Raw genomic sequence first — 22,366 nt, forward strand, 5'->3', positions numbered from 1 at the left:
AAAAAAAAAAAAAAAAGAAGAGGTAATACTTACTGTTCTTAAAGTATTCCAAACATATTCCAAAGAAGAGGAAGCAAAGTTTCCCAATTCATTTTATAAGGCTAACATTACCCTGGTACCAAAACCAGATAACAGTATTACAAAAAGTGAAAACTGCAGGCCAGTATCTCTCTTGAGCACAGATGGAAAATCCTCAACACAGTATTAGCAAACTGAATCCAACAATAAAAATCCATTCACTATGATCAAGTGGGATTTATTCCTGGGATGCAAGGGTGGCTCAGTATTTGCAAATCAACCAATGAGATAAATCATATTAACTAGAGAAAGGATAAAAACCATATATGATCATCTAAATGGATATAGAAAAGGCATTTGCATTTTTTAATGTTTATTTATTTTTAAAAGAGAGAGACCAACTGCGAGTGGGGGAGGGGCAGAGAGAGAGAGAGAGGAAGACAAAATCTGAAGCAGGCTCCAGGCTTTGAGCTGTCAGCCTAGAGCCTGACGTGGGCTTGAACTCATGTGAGATCATGACCTGAGCCAAATTTGGGCACTTAACTGACTGAGCCACCCAGGTGTCCCTAGAAAAAGCATCTGAGAAAATACAATATCCATTCATGATAAAGTCTCTCAATAAAGTAGGTTTAGAGGGAACATACCTCAACATAATAAAAACCATATCTGAAAAACCCACAACTAATATTATACTTAGTGGTGAAGAACTTAAGAGCTTTTAAGATAAAGACAAGGACATCCACTCTCACTACTTTTACTTATCAGACAAGAAAAAGAAATAAAAGGCATCTAAACTGGTAAAAAAGAAGTAGAACTTTCACTATTTGCAGTTTTTTTTAAAGTACTGGAGAAACAATGTGATAAACTAGAAACAACTTTAAGCCCGGAATTACAATATTTCTATTCGTTTAAAGTTTTTACTAAGGGACCTTGTGATCTTATAGATGTCCCTTAATCTTTCACTTACTTAATTCCTGACTAGAATAATGAAATGATCTACAAACTACTTCAATTATAAAATTCTATGAATTCCAGTTTTTAAATTCACAACTATTGAACTCTATAAATTTTTTGTATATTTTAAGTCACAACAATCTTTACTAGAAACTTAGCTTTATCATATCTTTTAAAGAAAGCTTTCCTTCCTTAAACTTCTAGTATAAACTATAAATTCCAATTATTTTTTAAAAATTTTTAATATTTATTTTTTGAGAGAGAGAGAGCAACCTCGAGCAGGGGAAGAACAGAGAGAGGGAGACGCAGAATCCGAAGCAGGCTCCAGGCTCTGAGCTGTCAGCACAGAGCCCGATATGGGGCTTGAACTCATGAACTGTGAGATCATGACCTGACACTTAACTGACTGAGCCACTCAGGTGCCCCAAATTCCAGTTATTTTTAAGTGCCTAAAATACAGTTAAGGTCACAGTGTGTTTTTAATTTCCTTTCAAATAATTCAGGTTTTACTGGTGGATGTCAAGACTGCTACTTTCATATGTTTTAGATCAGGCCATTATAGTTCCTCTTTCTTTTTTATATCTGCAAAAATATTGATATAGTGAAAGTAAATAATTAATTGCCTGAAAGAAATGGAATATAAATAGCAAAAAATAACTTTTGAGGGGTGCCTGGGTGGCTCAGTCAGTTAAGCATCCAACTTTGGCTCAGGTCATGATCTTGTAGTTCATGAATTCAAGTCCCGCATTAGACTCTGTGCTAACAGCTCAGAGCCTGGAGCCTGCTTTAGATTCTGTGTCTCCTCTCTCTCTGCCCCTCCCCTTCCCCTTGTGTTCTCTCTCTCTCTCTCTCAAAAATAAATACACATTAAAAAAATTAAAAAAGAAACTTTTGAGTATAATCTCCCTGTATAAATTCTAACATAGTTCACAGGTAACCTTTTTATTTAAGTGTTAATTCATGTCTGTTGATACATTCATTTGTTCACTGATATATTAGGTCCTACAATGCCCTAGGCACTGTGCTACTTGGTGATACAGACATGAACACTAGATGATTATCATCCTCATGGCACACACACGGGAAAAAGTGAGACAGAGACAAGCAAATAATTACAATAGAAAAGGGAGTGACATCTGACTTAGCATGGTGGTTTCCAGGAAGGTGCTGTATGACTTACATCTTCAAGTATTGGTAGAAGACCATGTTGGGGGTGGGGATCAGGAATCAAGGAGAGAAGGAAACCTATGCAAATATGCACCCATCAGAGATAGGTGCTCAGAGGGCGCCTGGGGGGCTCAGTCTGTTCAGCGCCTGACTCTTGATTTCAGATCGTGCCATGGTCTCATTGTCCGTGAGATCGAGACCCATGTTGGGCTCTGTATTGACAGGGATTCTCTCTTTCCCCCTCTCTCTGCCCCTGCCTGGCTTGCTCTCTCTGTGTCTCAAAATAAATAAACATTAAAAAAAGAAAGAAAGAAATTTCATGCTCTTGTGAAGCATCACTAAGCAGTTCTAGAATTCATGATGCATAAAGTGAGACAGGGAAAAGTTTACAGAAGCCAAATCAGGGAATGTCTCATATGTCATGTTCAAGAATGAGTGCATTGGTCTGCAGGCGATTGGGAGCCGTTAAACCTTTTAATCTGTTAACTGAATTAATCAGAAGAGACTTGTAGAATCACTTTAATGGCTGTGAGGAAGACATGTTTTGAAGTAGGGCTACCATTAAATGTATGTACACATATCCACCATTAAATATACTATCAACATATATATACATACGCCATAATATACTATATATCATTAAATATGTATTATAAATTTATTGTATTTATATATAATGGCATATATACTATGCCTTAAACATATATAATATATATTATACACAACATATATATTTTTAATGTATATATACCCAAATATATATATTAATCCAGGTAAGTGCCAGTCTCGGCCTAAAATGGGGACATAAGCCAGTAAAATGGAATGAAAAGGATTCAAGAAATATTTAGAAAGTAATGTCTTTGAGCTTGCATGTGTAACCTAAATGAGGAGAAACGGTCAAGGATAATTCAAGATTCTGGTGGAGACATTAGGAGCCACTGGGTGAGAGACAGAAAAAGGGAGAGAGAGTTTTAGGGAGGAAGATGATTTGTTTTAGACATTTTAAAACTCTGACATTTCTGTGGGACATCAAAGTGGAAATGCCCGGCAAGTGCTTGGGGATAAAGTCTGCAATTTAGAGCAGAAATCTCTATGAAGTAGGATTTGGGGTAATCATTGCATATGTCTGTGGTAGTTGAAAATACAGCATCAAGTCACGCAGGGAGAGTATATCAAGAGAATACATGAAGACAGAAGAAACAGGCAACTTTTCAAGGACGCATTTTGATCTCAGGCTTTGACCAGATGGTACAGGTGTGTGCGCTTGGACTGGCCCACAGTTCGTGGTTCTGTCATTATAGGAGGTGAGATCTTCATGCAAGTGCAGCCCAGACATCTGGGGGAGTTTGTGCCCATGAGGCCTCTCATGAGTGGGAGGTAGCCCTTTTCTCCTCCCAGATTGAGAATTCTTAAATGTCGTCGTAAAGTACCTCAGAAGGCCTGTTAGGTTCTGACACTGAGGCAAGTTCAGTAGTCATTATCAGCCTGCCTTCCTTCCCTGCCTCACTCTGTCCCTCATTCTTGCTGTCAGAGTCATCTCTCAGGTAAAATACCATCTTAAGGGGTGCCTGGGTGGCCCAGTTGGGTAAGCATCCGACTTTGGCTCAGGTCATGATCTCACGGTTCGTGGGTTCGAGCCCCGCGTCGGGCTCTGTGCTGACTGCTAGCTCGGAGCCTGGAGCCTGTTTCAGATTCTGTGTCTCCCTCTCTCTCTGACCCTCCCCTGCTCATACTGTCTGTCTCTTTCTTAGAAATTAAAAAAAAAAAACAAACAAAAACTGAAAAAAATTAAAAATTAAAATACCATCTTTCAATACTTTCACTCACATTAGGGAAAATAATTTCTTATTTTAATGTTGACATTATTTTAAGAGAAAGAGAGCCTGGGAGGGGTAGAGAGAGAGAGAGACCAGGGGGAAGGGTAGAAAGAGAGGGAGAGAGAGAATCCCACACAAGCCCTGCCCTGTCAGCATGGAGCCCACCTCGGGTCTCGATCCCACAGCACTGACATCATGATCTGAGTGGAGATCAAGAGTTGGACGCTTGACCGACTGAGCCACAGAGGTGTCCTGAGAGTAGGGGAAATATTTTGATGTTCCATTTATATCTCCAGAATTAGGGCTTCTACCTACAAAGCCACCAAAAGCACACGAAACAGAAGATTGCTATGTAGAAAATTCGGCTTTACAGATGAAGTTGTAATTTTCTAAAATACTTAAAAATAGTATTGCAGATACACTTTTCCTTTTTGTGGGCCTCACCTAGGAGTCACCTTCACCTCAGTGTACGTTACATACAATGTATTTTGCATTTTACAGGTTTAGCCAGGAGTCTTAAAATTGGAAAGATCAACAGATATTTCTAAACCCCCCTTTTTTTCAGTTTTAGAATTGAGTTGAACACAAAGCCCTTAAAATTTACTTTGACAGAAAAGAAATATGGATCCTCAAAGAGCACCTTTAAAATGGTTTCGCCTTAATTATTCAACATTAAGTGATTTGTTGTTAAGATATTTTTCTATTTCTCAGTTACTTACTTAAAAATTCAGAGGTTCTAAAGGGCTTTTTCATTGCGTTATTGATTCTGACAGTCAAAACAGATGTAATCTATAGCAGGCATTTGCACACTTTTCCTGCCAAGAGCTAGATCGTAAATATTTTAGGCTCCACGGCTCCAGAGTCACTGTTAGGAGCATTCAGTTCTGTCACTGTAGCATGAAAGCAGCTTAGAGAACACAAAACAAGTTGGTATGGTTATGTCTCATTTAAAAAAAAAAAAACACAAAACTTTTTTCCCCCCGTAAGACTTCCAGTTTAGGAAAAAAACAACAAAAAAAAAATTCACAAGTTTGCTGAGCTGTCATCTTTGTAATGAGTCACTGTGGATTCCACAAGATTATTACATTCTTTCAATATATAGTAGAAGCGGTGTGCTTTGCTGTTGTTGCTGATCTTAGAAATTCTCCATCATCCTTAGTCATGATTCTTTGTTGTTTTCTTTCCTCCCAGGTGGCCACATTATCAGTTACTGCTCAGAACAGAACTTTTGACTATTTTCAAGCATTATGATTTGTTTAGATTTTTAAAAATTATTTTTAATGTTTATTTGAGAGAGAGAGAGAGAAGGAGACAGAGTGTAAGAGGGGGAGTGGCAGAGAGAGGGAGACACAGAATCTGAAGGAAGCTCCAGGTCCTGAGCTCCAAGCTGTCAGCCTAGATAGAGCCCACTGCTTGGTTGGAGCTCACGAACCATGAGATAATGATCTGAGCTGAAGTCAGACGTTTACCTGACTAACTCACCAAGGTGCCCCTGTTTAGATTTATTGCAATGGCTCCATAATGAGATAACCAACACTGCAGGCCTTTTGTCTTTTACCTGAGATCACAGAACCCATCCATTAACTGAAACGTATGTTGGGTATTGTTGTATCAGTACTTCTTTGTCATCTAGGTTCGGGAATACAGTTAAGCCTTGAACACATGGATCTGGGTTGCACAGATCCACTTATACATGGATTTTTTCCCATAAATACAGAATAGTACTGTAAGGCATTTCTCTTCTTTATAACTTTCATAATAATGCTTTCTTTTCTCTCGCTTACTCTATTGTAAAAATACAGTGTGTGATACACATCACATACAAAGGGTGTGTTCATCGGCTCTTTGATGTTGAGAAGGCTCTGGTCCCCAGTAAACTATCAGGAGTCCTGTTAGGAGGAGTCAAATTTCTAAATGGATTTTCAAATGCGGAGACGTTTGCACCTCTAACCCCTGCAATATTCAAGGATCAGCTGTATAAACTAATAAGAGACTAATAAGACCACTTTTCTGGTTCAGAAGGCTAAGATGTGGAGCCTGGTTCTCTGAGGAGTACATCTATTTTGTTTTCAGAAGGTTGAATAGAAGAGATTGGAAGGAGGTCACTAATATAAGCATGAAGAAGAGGCAAACTAGCATAAAAGTGAGGGGTGGAGAAGGAAAGCCTTACTTTTAACGGTAAGATTTTTTTTTTCATCTTTAGTTTTGAGAGAGCGCATGAGCAGGGGAGGGACAGAGAGAGAGACACCACACACAGAATCTGAAGCAGGCTCCAGGCTCCAAGCTGTCGGCCAGAGCCTGATGCGGGGGTTGAACTCACAAACTAGGAGATGGTTTCCTGAGCCGAAGTCAGACGCTTAACCAACTGAGCACCTCCCCTCCCCAGATGCCCCTTTACTTTAAGTTTCTTATGAGTTACATGCAAGTGAATGCCCTCTTCTTAAATTAAGCTGGAGTCCCTTTTGGTCTGTTTATTCTGTCTAAAAAGGCATTCAAAACTAACTTGTAGTTTTCTAAGAATAGTCCTTTCACCCATGTTTTAAAACATGTTAGGTGACATTCCTTTTTAATACCACATTATGTCATGCTGTTTATATATGATCTATACATTTATTATACATATACATATTATTATACATTTATTCCCCCCCTCAATGATTTCTTCCTGTGGTATCACCTTTCATTGAATGCTTAGATGATTTTATGTAAAATTAAAAAAAAAATTTAACTTCTGAGAAAGAGAGAGAGGCAGCGTGAGCAGGGGAGGGTCAGAGAAAGAGGGAGACACAGAATTCGAAGCAGGCTTCAGGCTTTGAGCTAGCTGTCAGCACAGAGCCTGACGCGGGGCTCGAACCCACTAACATGAGATCATGACTTGAGCTGAAGTCAGACACTCAACCGACTGAGCCACTCAGGCTCCGCATATATAAAATTAGTCGGAGATGAAACTTTGATTTCCATCCAGTTGAAATTTAGGAGAGCTCCAAGGCTAATGACTTATTTTAAAAGGTCATTGCTTACTTGCATTTTCTTTCTTTTTAAAAAAAATTTTAAATGTTTATTTTTGAGAGACAGAGCATGAGTGGGGGGAGGGGCAATGATCGAGGGAAACACAGACTATGAAGCAGGTTCCATGCTCTGAGCTGTCTGCAGAACCTGACACGGGGCTTGAACCCAGGGACTGTGAGATGACCTGAGCCGAAGTTGGACACTTAACCGACTGAGCCTCCCAGGCACCCCATTTACTTGCATTTTCTGTAGAAACAGCAGACATGTCAATATGCAACTCAAAATATATACTTAGATTTTAGATTTACTTTGAGATTTAGTTATTGTAGACTTCATCTGCCAGGCCAATGTCAACTGACTGTTCTGGATCTTGGTTTCTTTAGCACTTATGAAACTATTGCAGCCTTGGGCGTGAGATGTCCCATTCATGTAGATGCCTGTCTGTACCTTCCTCAGGGAACAGTGAGCCGGGATGATCAGGACCGAGGTGGTGAGAATGGTCTCTCAATTGAATTTAGATAGCGTTTTGGTAACTTGTGATTTCTATTGGTAACTTGTGAGCTTGCAGCATTGCACAGGTGTGCCTTCAGAATCCTAGGGCAGAAACGTATTCTATATTAAGTGGCTTTCATATTGTGCTAGTTCTAATTTTGTTGCAGCATTAAAATGTTGTTATTAAAGGAGACGTCTGTTCCTCAGAAGCTTAAATGCTGAGGGACTGTATTATTTTAGGGACAGTATGGGTAATAGTGGACAACTGGAGAAAACAGAATGGATTCTTAGGTAATAGAAACTGAACAGGGAACTTATCTAGATGGAAAACAATTTTCTCCCAAGGCTTTAGGTGGCATACAAGAGGCTACAAGATATAACTAAGATACAACTAGAAGAAAAAAATTCCTTTTGAGCAATAAACAAATCTGTGAATAATATATATTTCCTGGTAACATAATGGAATGGACAAAAATCTGGTTTAAGAGGCATTCTTGGGGCACCTGGGTGGGCAGTCTGTCAAATGTCAGAATTCCGCCCAGGTCGTGATCTCACAGTGTGTGAGTTCAAGCCCCACGTCAGGCTCTGTGCTGACAGCATGGAGCCTGGAGCCTGCTTCCGGATCTGTGTCTCCCTCTCTCTCCTCCCCCCTCTCATGCTCTGTTTCTCTCTCAGAAATAAATAAACATGAGAAAAAAGTCCTTCTTATACTATATCTTCTCTCTTTTAGAAGGTAGACTACTATGTTTCTAGAGCATTTGTCTGTGTTTATATTTATACCCACATACCTATATAAATGCATATTAATACCTCATCAGGCAAAGGGCTTTACTTTTCTAGGAATCTGCTTTGTCCTTTTAAACACAGAATTTGGATTAGATTAGTACTTCTGAAATTTTCCTAATTATCGGAACCACCTGGAGTATTATAAAAAAAATACAGATTCTCAGTCTTTACACGTATGATATCAGGAGCTCCAGAGGGAAGTCCTAAGAATATGTATTTTTAACAAAAGCCCTTAGTGATTCTGATGGTAAAACAAGTTTAGGAAATATTAGATTAAATGATATCTAAATTAGGAGCCATGGTTATTTTCATGTCTGAGTCTATTTTTAAAGTACCTGAAGATGACTTGAAAATGTGATTATTCCATTTAGTTTATCTCTCAAATAGCATCAAGGGGCCTATATTCTCTCTTAATTGCCTTAAAAAGACACCAACTTAAATTTAGTTAATGGAAGATAGTTGGATTATAATAAATTGATGTTTTATACTCCTAATACAAGCTTCTGTTACTGGGGAACATTTTATCTGTGTTCTATAAAGGATGCTATGCCTTTCCATCTGATGGACAACTGACTATGTTAGCTTGCTAGTATGGTCTTTCCAGAGTATTCCACACCACCTTCCCTCTACTCTGTATACCCACTAAACATCCTTCTCATCCTGATTTAGTTCAAGTTGATTTCCTCTCCTGAAACCTTATTTGATGATGAACTGACATAGTCATTCAGGCACATTTCCAGTTATGCTTTTAAATTTTATATTAGTAAATGGGGATTATTTTGGTTTCTAATCTTTTTCTGGAGCAAATGTCTAAAGACCAGACCCAAGGTGACTTTACCGAGTTGGAGATACCGAGAGAAGGCTGGCAAGGCCTTAGTGCTTATTTTCTTTTGCGTCGGAGCGGCTGGGTATGAAGGAGGAAACCCGGATGTAAATTGATCTGGGATTTCTGACCCAGCACTCTAAAGTAAATTATGATTTGAAACACTGCTGGAGACTAACTCATTCTCCTGAAAAGAAGCCCCAGGGCAGAGACTGGCCACCGGAGGGCAAGAACAAAATAGAGAACAAAGGAGAATTCAGGCTTATTTCACATCAGATGAAGTTGAGGTGACTTGTGCTTGGATATTTTCCTCAGGCAGAACTGGGACAAAGGGCATCCAGCTGAGCCACCTGAAAGTGCTGTGACAGAGGTTTTGATAACGAATTCCCTATGTTCAAGGGGAAATAATATACTAATTTGTCAGAAATTGATAGGTGCTTTTTATTTTATTTAACTTGAGTTGCAGGGGCTTTCTCGGATGCAAAATACAGTGTGGATTTTACCCTAGGTCTCTGTAGTTAAATTATCCACTTTCCCAAGCATTTAGGGAGGGATGTTTAGTTACTGTGTGAAAGAGGGTGCAGCATGTATGGATATTCCTGTGTGTTCTTGTAATTCTGTGGTTTAGAGAGGTCCAGCATACACTTTAGCCGAAGCATGTGAAATCAGGGATTTTGATGAGCTAGATTCCCCCTGCTAAGCTACGTTATAATGCCCATTATGTTAAATTTACCAACCCAAATGCTCTCAAATACCTATTTGGTAATAAGTAGTTGAGATGGTTATGTACATTTCCACATATGGGTAATAAAGATAACTTCAAAGTCAGATTTTTATTTTGAGAGAAGTGACATTTGAAGAGCAGTTGCAAAGTGCACGCATACCTAATAGTAGCAAATACTTAAAAGCTATGTTGCAAGTGGCATATTATCATTTTAGAGAGGAAAAAATTTAATTTAAAACATTGGCTTCAAAAGCAATTACTATTTTAACTGAAGTTATTTTTTAAAATCTAAATTGGAAAAAGTGTTTACTTTGGAAATCTAGTGTATGGGAAAGTCTCGTCTATGGTAGGACTTTAAAACATAATTCATAATGAATATAATGTACCATGAAAATTAAAGTATGACATGTTTGGAAGACATTATTTTAGTAGTATTACAGTGCTACATACTTAGTTGTTACAAATTTATAATCAGAATTAATAATTAACTAGATACAAAGAACTATCGGGGTGCCAGGGAGGTTCAGTTGGTTAAGTGTCCGACTCCGGTTCAGGTCATGACCTCGCAGTCCGTGGGTTAGAGTCCATGTCGGGCTTTGTGCTGACAGCTCAGAGCCTGGAGCCTGCTTCAGATTCTGTGTCTCCTTCTTCCTCTACCTCTCCCCACTCATGCTCTATCTCTCTGTCTCTCAAAATAAATAAACATTTAAAAAAGTAAAAAAACAAACAGCTATCTAAATTGGTCTTGTATTATTTTCATAGACTCCCTTGTCGTTTAACTTCTATCAGTCACTGTCTAATTAGTAAGAAACAAAACAAAAATGTTAGACATCTGATAAAAGGAAAAAGAAAAATGAGAAGTTAAATTTTGAGTAAAGTTTTTGAATTTTTTAAACTATATAAGAATTAGACTCTTTTGTGAATGTTTTGGACACCATTTTACCAACAGAGTCTATCTGTGGACTTCTGGGTGAGTTATTTAAGCCTTCTGGATCTCATTGATTTAAATACAAAGTAAGAGTTTTGGATTCCAAGTGCTAAGTGCTTAGATTATAGATTAAAAAAAAAAAAAGGTGCAAGACTGCCTGCAACTGAGAGCCAACAAATACATAGAAATAAAATCTCTGTAACAAATGGAATGTACACTATTACAGAAAGAAAGTAATGACTCCAAAATGACTGAAGATTAAATGGAAGAAACTGGAAATGCAGATATATCTGCATTAGAAATGGAAAAAGGGAGAAAAGTATAGGAAAGCTATATAAATGCAGGTAGAAGCTGATTTGGCATTTGGGAGAGATATAAGGAGTTGTAAAAAGAAAAAAGAATTTGTCTACAATTTAGATATGTGGTATGAAATACTAGGACACATCAATATGTATTATACCTTTTTGTTTATACGATGATCATGTGTCATGTCAAACGTGGGCAATATAATATTACATTATGAGTAACATCAATAATTTTATTTTAATTTAAATATAGTTGACATGCAATATTTTGTCTCTGGTGTATAGCATAGGGATTCAACATTTATATACACTACAGAGTGATCATCATGATAAATCTAGCTACCATCTGTCACTGTATAAATTCGTTATAGCATGATTAACTGTATTCTGCATGGTGTACATTGCGTCCTTCTGTCTTATTTTATAACTGGAAATTTGTACCTTTTAATCCCTTTCCCTTGTTTTGCACATCCCCCACCCTTCTCCCCTCTGGCAACCACCAGACTGTTTTCTGTATCTAATTTTTTTTTTTTTATATATTTTACACATACACACCACATATTCTTTATCCATTTATCTATTGATGGACACTTAGGTTGCTTCCATACCTTGGCTATTGTAAATAATGCTACAATGAACATAGGGGTGCATCTATCTTTTTGAATTAGTGTTTTCATCTTCTTCGCATGAATACTCAGAAGTGGAATTGCTGAATCCTATGGTAGATCTATTTTAAATTTTTTGAAGAACCTCCGTATTGTTTTCTATTGTGTCTGCATCACTTTGCAATCCCACCAGCAGTACACTAGGGTTCCTTCCCTCGGTTTCTGCACATACTCCCCAACACTGCTTATTTCTTGTCTTCAGTAATAGCCATTCTGACAGGTGTTACGTGATATCTTATTGTCATTTCGTTTGCATTTCCCTGATGATGAGTGACACTGAGCATCCTTCTCTGGTGTGTTGACCATGTGTTTGTTATCTTCTGACAAATGCCTATTCAAGTCCTTTGCCCAGTTTTTAATTCGATTTTTTTTGGGGGGTATTGTTTGGATATTAACTAACCCCTTATCAATTATATCGTTTTGCAAATATCTTCTCTGATTCAGTGGGTTCCCCTTTCATTTTGTTGATGGTTTCTTTAGCTGTGCAATGTGTGTGATATAATCTCATTTTTGCTTTTGTTTCCCTTGCCTGAGAAGATAGATCTCAAGAAATATTTCAAAGACCAGTATGAAAGAGCTTACTGCCTATGCCTTCTTTCAGAAATTTTATGGTTTCTAGTTTTACATTCAAATCTTTAATCCATTTGAGTTTATTTTTTTATTTGGTATAACAACATGGTCCAGTTTCATTTTACGAGTTGCTATCCAGTTTTCCTATCACTGTTAATTGAAGAGACTGTCTTTTCCCCACTGCATATTCTTGCCTCCTTTGTCAAAGACTAATTGACTGTGTAAGTGTAGGTTTATTTCTGGACTCTCTTCTGTTCCATTGGTTTGTGTGTCCATTTTTGTATCAGTACCATACTGTTTTGATTACTCGAGTTTGTTTTATAGTTTGAAACCAGGGAGTGTGATTCTTCCAACTTTCTTTGTTTTCAAGATTGTTTTGGGTATCACCAGTCTTTTGTGGTCCCATGCAAATGTTAGGATTTTTTGCTGTAGTACCCTGAAAAAATGCCATTAGTATGTTGATAGGGATTGCATTGAATAACATCAGTAATTTTAGTTGAAATTAGAAGTTGTCTTTTATCCTAAAAATATTCAGATGCTTGTTAAGTATGTTTACAGTGCTGTGTGTCCCTCAGTGAGCCTCATGAAGCTTGTCCTTAAAGTCTCCTCCAGAAGACATACATTTAAGTGTACAAATACTGACATAATTGAAAGTTATAAGCAATTTGCAAAGGGAAGTTTCTTGAGCTTGTGCGAAGGCTTCTCTGAGGAAGTAACATTGACACTGGCACTTGAAATAGGAATTTTAATTCACAATAACTACTCAGTGAGTATTAATGGGATACTAAACTCAAGCAAAAGGCAAGTGAGCGTTATTGTTTGGGTTTTAATCTGTGACCTAGTTTTTGTTGCTTTAGGCCAGGGTCAGTTCTAAGTTGCTACATAGAGGCAGGAGTTATTATTTGGAGCCTCCTTTCACACAGGAAGAATGAGAGATACATGAGTAGTGTTGTAAAAAGATATTGTATATTAAGATAATAAATTACAGCTGCACTTATTTTCCTTTAAATATTATCTTTAGTGGTGTAGGGGATGAAAAATTTGGCTGATGATTGGAAAAAAAATTGCATTTAGGAATTTTAGAACTATGCCATTTAAATGAGAATTTCACTCTGGTGTGTTTGAACCAGCCATGAAGACACTATTGTGTTGTATTCTATTAAAATCTTATTATATGTATTATATCATTATTAAATAATAAAAACCTATTTTCATGAACTTTCAAATTAATAGCTCCAAACCTTCCTCACTTTTTTCACCCTAATATCGACCAGGCTATTTTCAATTAAATGATTCTTTGTAACCTCCAATCCAATAGGGTTCCATAAATTCTTAGGACTGAAGAAATTAAGTACCGTTTGTCCTCTTTCAAATAATAGGTGAGATGTGAAATGGGTTACATGGTGTATGAATCTCCGGAGGATGCTTTAAAATAGCATGTGGGTTTGTAGAGTGTCAAGTAGCAAATTAGTTTAAAACTGATTAACATTTCTCTTTTTTAAACTCAGGTGTAGCAGGCAACTATGTTGGGTGTGGGGGAGACTCACCCACATTTTGGCCCTTCATGTACGTCTGAAACTATGCAGAAAGAAATGTAGCAGAATAACTGCTATAGTTTGCCAACCCTTTAACAACCATGGAAAGCAAATCAATTTCATATGACCTAAATACTTAGAAATGATTTTTTAAGGTTTCTGTTTCTTTCATTCAAGAATAACAAAGAACTCTATCTAAATAAACATGAATGATATTTTGAATGACCTTATTTCCACAACCACAGTACCCCTCCCTGATTAAAAAAAAAAAATCTCTACTCTCACCAGAGCAGAAACTCTGATGGGAAAAGATTCTGTGGGTGTAAAAGGAGCTAGGCCAACGACAGGTGGGTGGCCATTTCTGGAAGACTACAACAAATTATACCCATTTTGTTCCAAATAGTATAAAATGAGGTATTATATAAGAGAAAAGGAGGCCAAATAGATATAAACATTTTAATTTACACATACATTAAGGGGAGTCTGGGTGCTTCCACAGATTAAATGTACCAGCAGTGTAGCACCATCCAGCTTCACTGCTGTGAGATAGTTCTCCATGGATTTCTTGTGTTCTTCACAGTTCAGCCTCTGAGTAAAGAGTGCATTTGAATAGCCTTCACCCTGAGACATTTGGTCAAAATTTCCTGATTAAGCCTCCTCTCTCCCTTCTTCCCATCGTCTCTCTCTCTGGAGCTGATGAGAGAAACATAGGGAAGAGTCTCAGATCCTTCATGGAATTTGACCTAACATCCACAAGGAATTGCAAACTCAGATGCCTATGGGAACCAGGCCAAGGACATGAATCCGAAGTGGGTCAGGTGTTAAATAATAAATGGCAACTGACACTCAGCCTCAGAGTTACTTTTTTTTTTTTTTTTTTTGTAAATTGTAAAACTAAGCTTCATTATTGCTGCTGTTAGCTCCTTCACAATGAAACATGTATGTCATTATAGTTGTACCCAATAGTAACTCTGTAGCTAAAGACTGGTCAGAAGTTCCATTTCAGACCCTATTTTTGAAGGTTTTTATCTCAAAAGTAAAATATTTGCTTTAGGGTAAAATTGGAAGGAATATCCTAAACCCAGGAGCATTTTGCTTTGCTTCCTATTTTAAGAAAATCTTCATGAAGTGTTGTCAGGTTTTTCTGAAGGTTTTCGTTTCTATCTTACATGATGTGAGCATTCTCAAAATTAAGGTTCAGTTTATTAATTATCTAGATAATTAATTAATTATCTGTAAAAGGTGGTAATCTCCTAAACTCAAAATTTTCCTTCTATCATTATGAATGCAGCTGAATGTGAATCATCTGTGAAAATGGGAAATAGAGGTAGCACGGATAAGTAAAGGACCTAATAAATTCTGAAACTTCATGTTGATCAGTAATTTTCTTCTTTCATTTTCTTTTTTTTAAATATAATTTATTGTCAAGTTAGCTAACATACAGTGTGTGTGTGTGTGTGTGTGTGTGTGTGTGTGTGTGTATGTATAGTGTGCTCTTGGCATTCGGAATAATATCTGTGATTTATCACTGACATAAAACATCCAGTGCTCATCCCAACAATTACCCTCCTCAATGCCCATCACCCATTTTCCCCTCCCTGACTCCCCCCCCAACTCTCTTCCACCCTAGTTGTCATCATTTAGTCTTTTCTGTCCTAGATGGTGAGAAGCAAGATGGGCTTTTTTAAAAAATTCTTTTTGGTAACCATGGAAACACTTGGCATAATGCCAAAGCACACAGTGATTGAAGACTAAAAAATTCTTAGGAGGCCATATATTTTACTGCCTGACATTAGCTAAGAAGAAATATGGTAAAAGGCCAGAATATCAACAAAATTTTGCCATGATTTTTTTCCCAAATAGGGTCTTACACAGATGAGTCAGGTATCAGATGCTTTCTTTTAAGGAATTCTTTTAGAGCATTTGCCCTACTTATCTGTCTCCCAGCATTTTATTTCATCTCTGCTAGTACCATGACTTTATTTTTATTATCCATTTCTGTGTTCCATGTATACACAATTTAGATAGAGCTTCTGTGTCTCATGTTTAATGATAAGTGGTTTTCACATGCATATACAAAAATACAAATTGGAAAACTCTATTTTGCACTTTTTTGCATATGATATGGCCAGAAACATACAAAAAAAAAGGAGATTTAGAAACATAAAATTTGTCAGGCAAAAATATAAGTTTTATTTCATAGAGATTAGTTTCAAGGTTATTTAAAACACTCCAGCAATGATTTAAAAACCTTTTTGTGTTGGGGCACCTGGGTGGCTCAGTCGTTTGAGCTTCAGACTCGTGATATCAGCTCAGGTCATGATTCCAAGGTCAGGGAATCACGCCTGAAGTCGGGGTTCATGCTGAGTATGGAGGCTGCATAAAATTCTCTCTCTCCTCTGCCCCTCTCGCTCATTCATGCTTTCTGTGTAAAACAAAATAAAACAAGACAAAATAAAAACCTTTTTTTATGTTGACTCTGTTTCCCTAAGTATTAGCCTAGAAAGTTTGAGATCCTAAGGTGACTTTCTATGAGCCCCCCAAATTGTAGGTTATGTGGCAAATATTGGTGAGTTGTCCGAATGTGTTTGTAGGGGTTTGGCTACTTCAGCTGTTAGTCAACTATAAAATACATGGGAAAAGAGAATTTTATAATGTCTTTCATTTTCATTGTTTCTGCATTTTAAATTATGGAAGTAGTAAATGAAAACAAGTGGACATCACTAAGAAGTATAATGTAAAACAGATATTCTCTGGAAAATTATTAGTGGACAGCAAGAGAATTTTCATAGCTGAACTTAAAAATATGTTGAGATATGTATTTTTATTTAATTTTTTTTTTGGGTTGATTTTAAAAGAAACTCAGAAACCATTTTCCAAAGTGGCTGTGCCATTTTAGATACCTTGCTGATATATTGCTGATATATATATATATATATATTTGCTTCATGTTGTGTATATATATAATATATATTAATTTTGAAGAAGTTCTTTCAAGACTTTTTGAAGATGCATTATAATAAAAATTGATATATTCTTGAATTTTGTGTTCTTTTACCAACAAGAGATGGCTAAAGTCATAGGTGGCAGGTGGAGTTAATGCCATTTTTTCTTTCTTATGAGTTAATTCACCCACATATACACATATATACATATATGTCCAGAAATGGAAAATATTTTAGTAAAGTTGTGATTAAATTATGTTACATATATACAATGACAGTAGTTTTCAGATCATTTAAAACACGTGGTCAGTAATTCAGAGATTCCTGAGTATAGAGACAGATGAGTTCAGGCAAGTTTTTAGACCCTTATGAATCTTTTGTTATAGCAGAACTAAAAGTTGCGATGTAGTTGAGGTGCCTGGGTGGCTCAGTCAGTTAAGCGTCCAGCTTCGGCTCAGGTCCTGATCTCACGGTTCGTGGGTTCGAGCTCAGCGTCAGGCTCTGTGCTGACAGCTAGCTCAGAGCTTGGAGTCTGTCTTCAGATTCTGTGTCTCCCTCTCTCTCTGACCCTCCCCTGCTCACGCTGTGTCTCTCAGAAATAAATAAAACATTAAAAAAAGTTGCGATGTAGTTGACAAGGCCACTCTGTCTTTAGTTGGACCATCTACATGCAGCGGCCCATGAAAAGAACAACTTAGAAGCACTGGATTACTTTACAAAATTTCCAAGCCAGTGATAGTTCTAACGTAAGTAGAATTGGCCTCTACAGATAATTCTGGTCATTTAGAAAAAACTGAAATTTTCAATTGTCCTTTAAGTAATTCGGTAAGGTACTAATGGCACTTAAGAGTAAAATGTGGCTTCTCTAATTTCCAGAATGGCAGTACCGCCCTGCATACAATAATGCTTGTGTTTTAATATCCTTCCATTTATTCTGGGAAAAACACCAGAAATAAAAGTGTTTTTTCCAGAAGAGAGACACTTGGGTTTGTTCTTTTTGTGTGTGACTATTTTCTTAGGACTGGTTTCCTAGTCTAACATGCCAAGCTTTTGGCATGACCACATTTATTATAGGGCAAAGGTAGATTTAAACTCGAACATTTGTAACTTTTTCTCAAGATGTGATGTGTTATCAAGTAGGCTTTTTTTTAATGGCTGACTTAATTAAATATTCAAAAGAGGCTAAAATTGCAAATATACATCCACACTGACAGTTTTAGTATTTTAAGTGGAAGCTATTGTTCTCAAGAATGCTAACATTTAGAGGGTTCAGAAATTGAATGTATTTTGGTAAAATTTATGATTACATTGCAGCTTAGTGCAAGACCCAAGTGTCTTCTGCCTCAGATTATTTTTGTGTCTTCTTATTGGTATCTAAATGTGATACAAGTGCTATCAAAATGCTTCTCATGTAATATACAGTGAACTCCAGAAATAAGCCATGTAAATAGCATCCACTCAGGTGCTGCTTACCTGGTATGGCCCACAAGTGAGAAAGTGTATAATTTTCACATATGGCCCATTTAGAAAAAAAAATGTCTTTGTAACATATATTTATTTTTGAGAGGGAAAAAGAAACAGAGTGTGAGAGGGAATCACAGAATCCATAGCAGCCTCCAGACTCTGAGATGTCAGCACAGAGCATGGCACAGGGCTTGAACCCATAAGCGGTGAGATTGTGACCTGAGCTGAAGTCAGACACTCAACCACTCAACCCACTCAGCCACCCAGGAGCCCCTCAAATGGGCCACTTTTTAAATCTGTGACCACATAATGGCAACAAAAGGAATACTTTGGAAGAGTGGAGCCCATATTCTCATGTGGAGCTATTTATGTGTATATCCCCAAAGTCAGCTTACAGATATTTTTATGTACAAGAATGGTACTTTCCATAAACTTTGAAATTTTGATGTCAATTTTCTATCCTTTCTCATTAATAAGCTATTATAGTCATGAGCAGTGTAACAAAGGCAGTTTTTCTTATTTACCCTACTTTTTCCATTTTCTTGCATTTTCTGAACCTATGTTAGAATGTCTCATGTTGTATTGCAGTGAGATAGACATCCTGATCCAGGGAATTTGTTAGTAATCAGTCTTTGCATATGCTTTTTTCCTACTGTTTCCCCAACTGCAGTCTTTATTTTTAATAGAACAAAAAATGTTTTCTTACATTGTGTTCTGCCAAACTCCGACTGCTGGTTTTTAGTTTATTAAAATAATTGTATGATTTTGTACTGAGTATTCTTTCTGCATTTTTGTTTTCCCGGCCTATAATATTCTTTGATTCATGATAGTGGATAGCACTGTTAAATATATGTTCCTCAAGCAATATTAGGTGAGTTATATTTGCTCATTAGATACATAAACATTTCCCACAATGATTAATTTCCTTACTGACAAATTACGGAGAAAATTCTGGTAGTTCTCAAGGAAGACTAGGAAGTTAGGGGAAGATGTCAAGAGATTTGAGGTCAGTAATTTGGTCTTTTAAAACTTTTCTTCAACTGAGACATCGATAAATCATGTGTGAGACAATTCTGAATAGAAGCTCAGAATTTAAAAAAATGAAAGAAAATGTCAACTTCTACATATAGCATCTGTGAGGAAAAACGAAAACAAACATATATTCATATAATAGTGGAAGAAAAGAATGTTTTTTTTTAAGTTTGAGTTTGCTTGAAGTTCTTCATTATTAAATTATAGCAGGATTCCTATTCAGTATGCAACATATTTGCATAAGTATTAAAATAATTTATCATGATTAATTCCATTACAGTAAATTTCAGCCCTAATCACAATCTGGTGTATACTGTAGTGGTTTGTCAGTATTTCATATTTTACTAGAGTTTCGGTGGAATTGCAGCTTCTGTAACAGCACAAATGTCATCTGAGGTCTCCATGATTAATGTGGTTCTGAAGGAGATGTAATAACGATTAGCCAGTTTCATAAAGTGTTACAGAATAAGGTCAGTGTGAGAAAAATTTTAAAGTCTTAAAAATGTACGTTCTAGCAAGTACCTCTAGCCACAAATTGGATTTCTTGAACAACGAGGAGATTAAACTTGGAAACAGATGAACTCCTTGGGCAAAGGTGGGAAAAGGAGACTGTAATTTGCCTTCAAATACTTAAAGGATCCCCCCAAAATATGGCAAGTCTAGAACTAAGGTTGAAAGTTGTAGGGAAGTAGATATACATGTGATATGTTATAATTTGAGAAAATCAACAGAAACAAACAGGCTTCATGAGTCTAATGGGCCCAAGAAGGGGTCGAGCTTCCTATACTTGGAAGCATCTAGGTAGAGCCAAGATGGCTACTAATAGATACTATTGAAAATATTTTTGGGGCGCCTGGGTGGCTTAGTCGGTTAAGCGTCCGACTTTCGCTTAGGTCATGATCTCGCGGTTCGTGGGTTCGAGCCCTGCGTCGGGCTCTGTGCTGACTGCCAGCTCAGAGCCTGGAGCCTGTTTCAGTCTGTGGCTCCCTCTCTCTCTGACCCTCCCCTGCTCACGCTGTCTCTCTCTCTCTCTCTCCTAGAAATAAATAAAAAAAATATATATTTTTTCTTTTTAGTGGTTCAGAAGAAAATTTTCTTTAAGTAAATTCTAATTTTTTTTCTACCATGAGTTTCCATAAATTAATATCCTTCACAATATCAACAAATTTCTTATATTTCTCTTAGATTTTGGTGGAGGCTTCCGTAGGAGATGGCTTCACTGGAGACATTGCCATTGATGATTTATCGTTCATGGACTGTACCCTTTACCCTGGTAAGGAAGAATATTTAAATTAAAAAAAATTTTTAATCTTTATTCTTGAAGGACAGAGACAGAGCACAAGCAGGGAGGGGCAGAGAGGGAGGGAGGCACAGAATCAGGAGCAGCCTCCAGGCTCTGAACTGTCAGCACAGAGCCTGACATGGGGCTGAAACTCACAAATTGTGAGATCATGACTTGAGCTGAAGTCAGGCACTTAACCAACTATGCCACCCAGGTGCCCCAGAATACTTAAAATTTTTAAAGCTTATATATTTAGTTTCAGAGAGAGAGAGAGTGAGAGAGAGAGAAAGCACGAGTTGGGGAGGGGCAGAGAGAGAGGGAGAGAAAGAATCCTAAGCAGGCTCTGTATTGTCCACACAGAGCCTGACACAGGACTCAAACCCACTAACTGGGAGAACATGACCTGAGCCCAAGCTGGATGTTTAAGTGACTGAGCCTCCAGGTGCCCCAGGAAGAATTTTTAATATATGAGTATTTTCAAACCTGTTTACTTGAAAAAAAAAAAAACTGTTGAGGAAATCAAAATTTCATTTCCATACGTGTTCTAAAAATACCCTTAACTTCTGTTCTACTAGTCTGTTAACCCTGGAAGAGATTATTGTGAATCTTTGCTGGTAATTAGTCTTAATATCTTTGGAAACATAGTACAGAGGTTTGAATCAGCTGTGTTTATGTCTCATCACATGGAAAACACTAGGAATTCATCTCTGAAGTTCAACTGTAATACTATGATGTTTGAGGGCTTATAATAACCAAACTGGTTGCCTTATAATTACATTGTTTTGGAGACTGTGTTAATCTCTCAGTTACCTTCAGAGATGTTTTACTCATCAGGTTACATGAAATATTCCTAAGGATTGTTGTGAACCATTTCTTCTCTGTGTTACACATTTCTTTTATATTAAAAAATGAATATGTTTCCCAGATTTATATCCCCATTCTCCACCTTTAACCTGAAATCCACACTTCTATACTGCCTCCCTTCTCAGCATCTCAATGTAGATGTTTAGTAGAGATCTCAAAGATAATAAAGGAAAATAGCCTAAAGCAAGCCTACAATAAACTAAAATAAAACTAAACAAACACCCCAGGCAAAACTCATTCAAGGCCAGTTCATAGCGCTCTAATAGACTAGAAGATTACCCAAACTCCTGGTGGGTAATCCTGGTGCTGGTCTGGGCTCTTAAATCGCATGACAAGGGGGAGCAGTTTCCTTCCTGAAGGGATCAGAGGCATGATCATTTAAAACTCAATTGCAGGAATCCCTGTAGAGAGCACTCTCAAGTGCTGAAAATGTCACCTTCAGCCCTCCGCCATCGCTGTAGTGTTATTGGTCAGAAGGACACCCAGATATAATCAGGGTGGGGGCGGATTCCAGTTCTTTTAGTTGTAGCTTTGTGACTCAGCTCTGATCCTCTGTCTCATCATCCAGGGAGGATTGAGGGCTTTAACTACTCTGTGCAGTGGTTTCCACAGGACTCTGCAGAAACTTCATCCTTCCCTGGATGAAGCCAGCAAGAAGGAAATCAGATTTCAGTAATTTACCCTTATCTCTCAATGGCTGCAAGCAAATTCTTGATTACTGATTGCCCCCTCAACCCTGCCGTTCTTCCATGCCTCCCTACCTCGGGAAATGACAGCCTTTTTCTAGTTGCTTATTTTTCATTACAAATCTGGTTAGCCACTAGCTTCAGATCTATCCAGTGTTGACTCCTTCTCATTACTCTTCCCTTGGTTCAAGCCACCATTGTCTCTGCATGGATTATCAGGGTTGTCTTTTAAATGATCTCTGTTTTTGCCCTTGAACTGTATAATCTCTTCTCGAAACAGCAGGCAGAATGATCTTTATC

General features: G+C 37.4%; 1 protein-coding gene across 1 annotated transcript in view; it reads left to right on the plus strand.

Annotated features, from left to right (window-relative positions):
- The window catches only part of MALRD1 (MAM and LDL receptor class A domain containing 1), an 800,662-nt gene that overhangs the window by 242,259 nt on the left and 536,037 nt on the right, over positions 1-22,366 (plus strand). Inside the window, 1 exon segment of the mRNA XM_039216734.1 lies at positions 20,420-20,507. Coding sequence (XP_039072665.1) covers positions 20,420-20,507 — 88 coding nt within the window.

Source organism: Hyaena hyaena, unplaced genomic scaffold (genome assembly GCF_003009895.1).
Source record: "Hyaena hyaena isolate Hyena2069 unplaced genomic scaffold, ASM300989v1 scaffold_656, whole genome shotgun sequence".
In the NCBI taxonomy this organism is placed as follows: domain Eukaryota; kingdom Metazoa; phylum Chordata; class Mammalia; order Carnivora; family Hyaenidae; genus Hyaena; species Hyaena hyaena.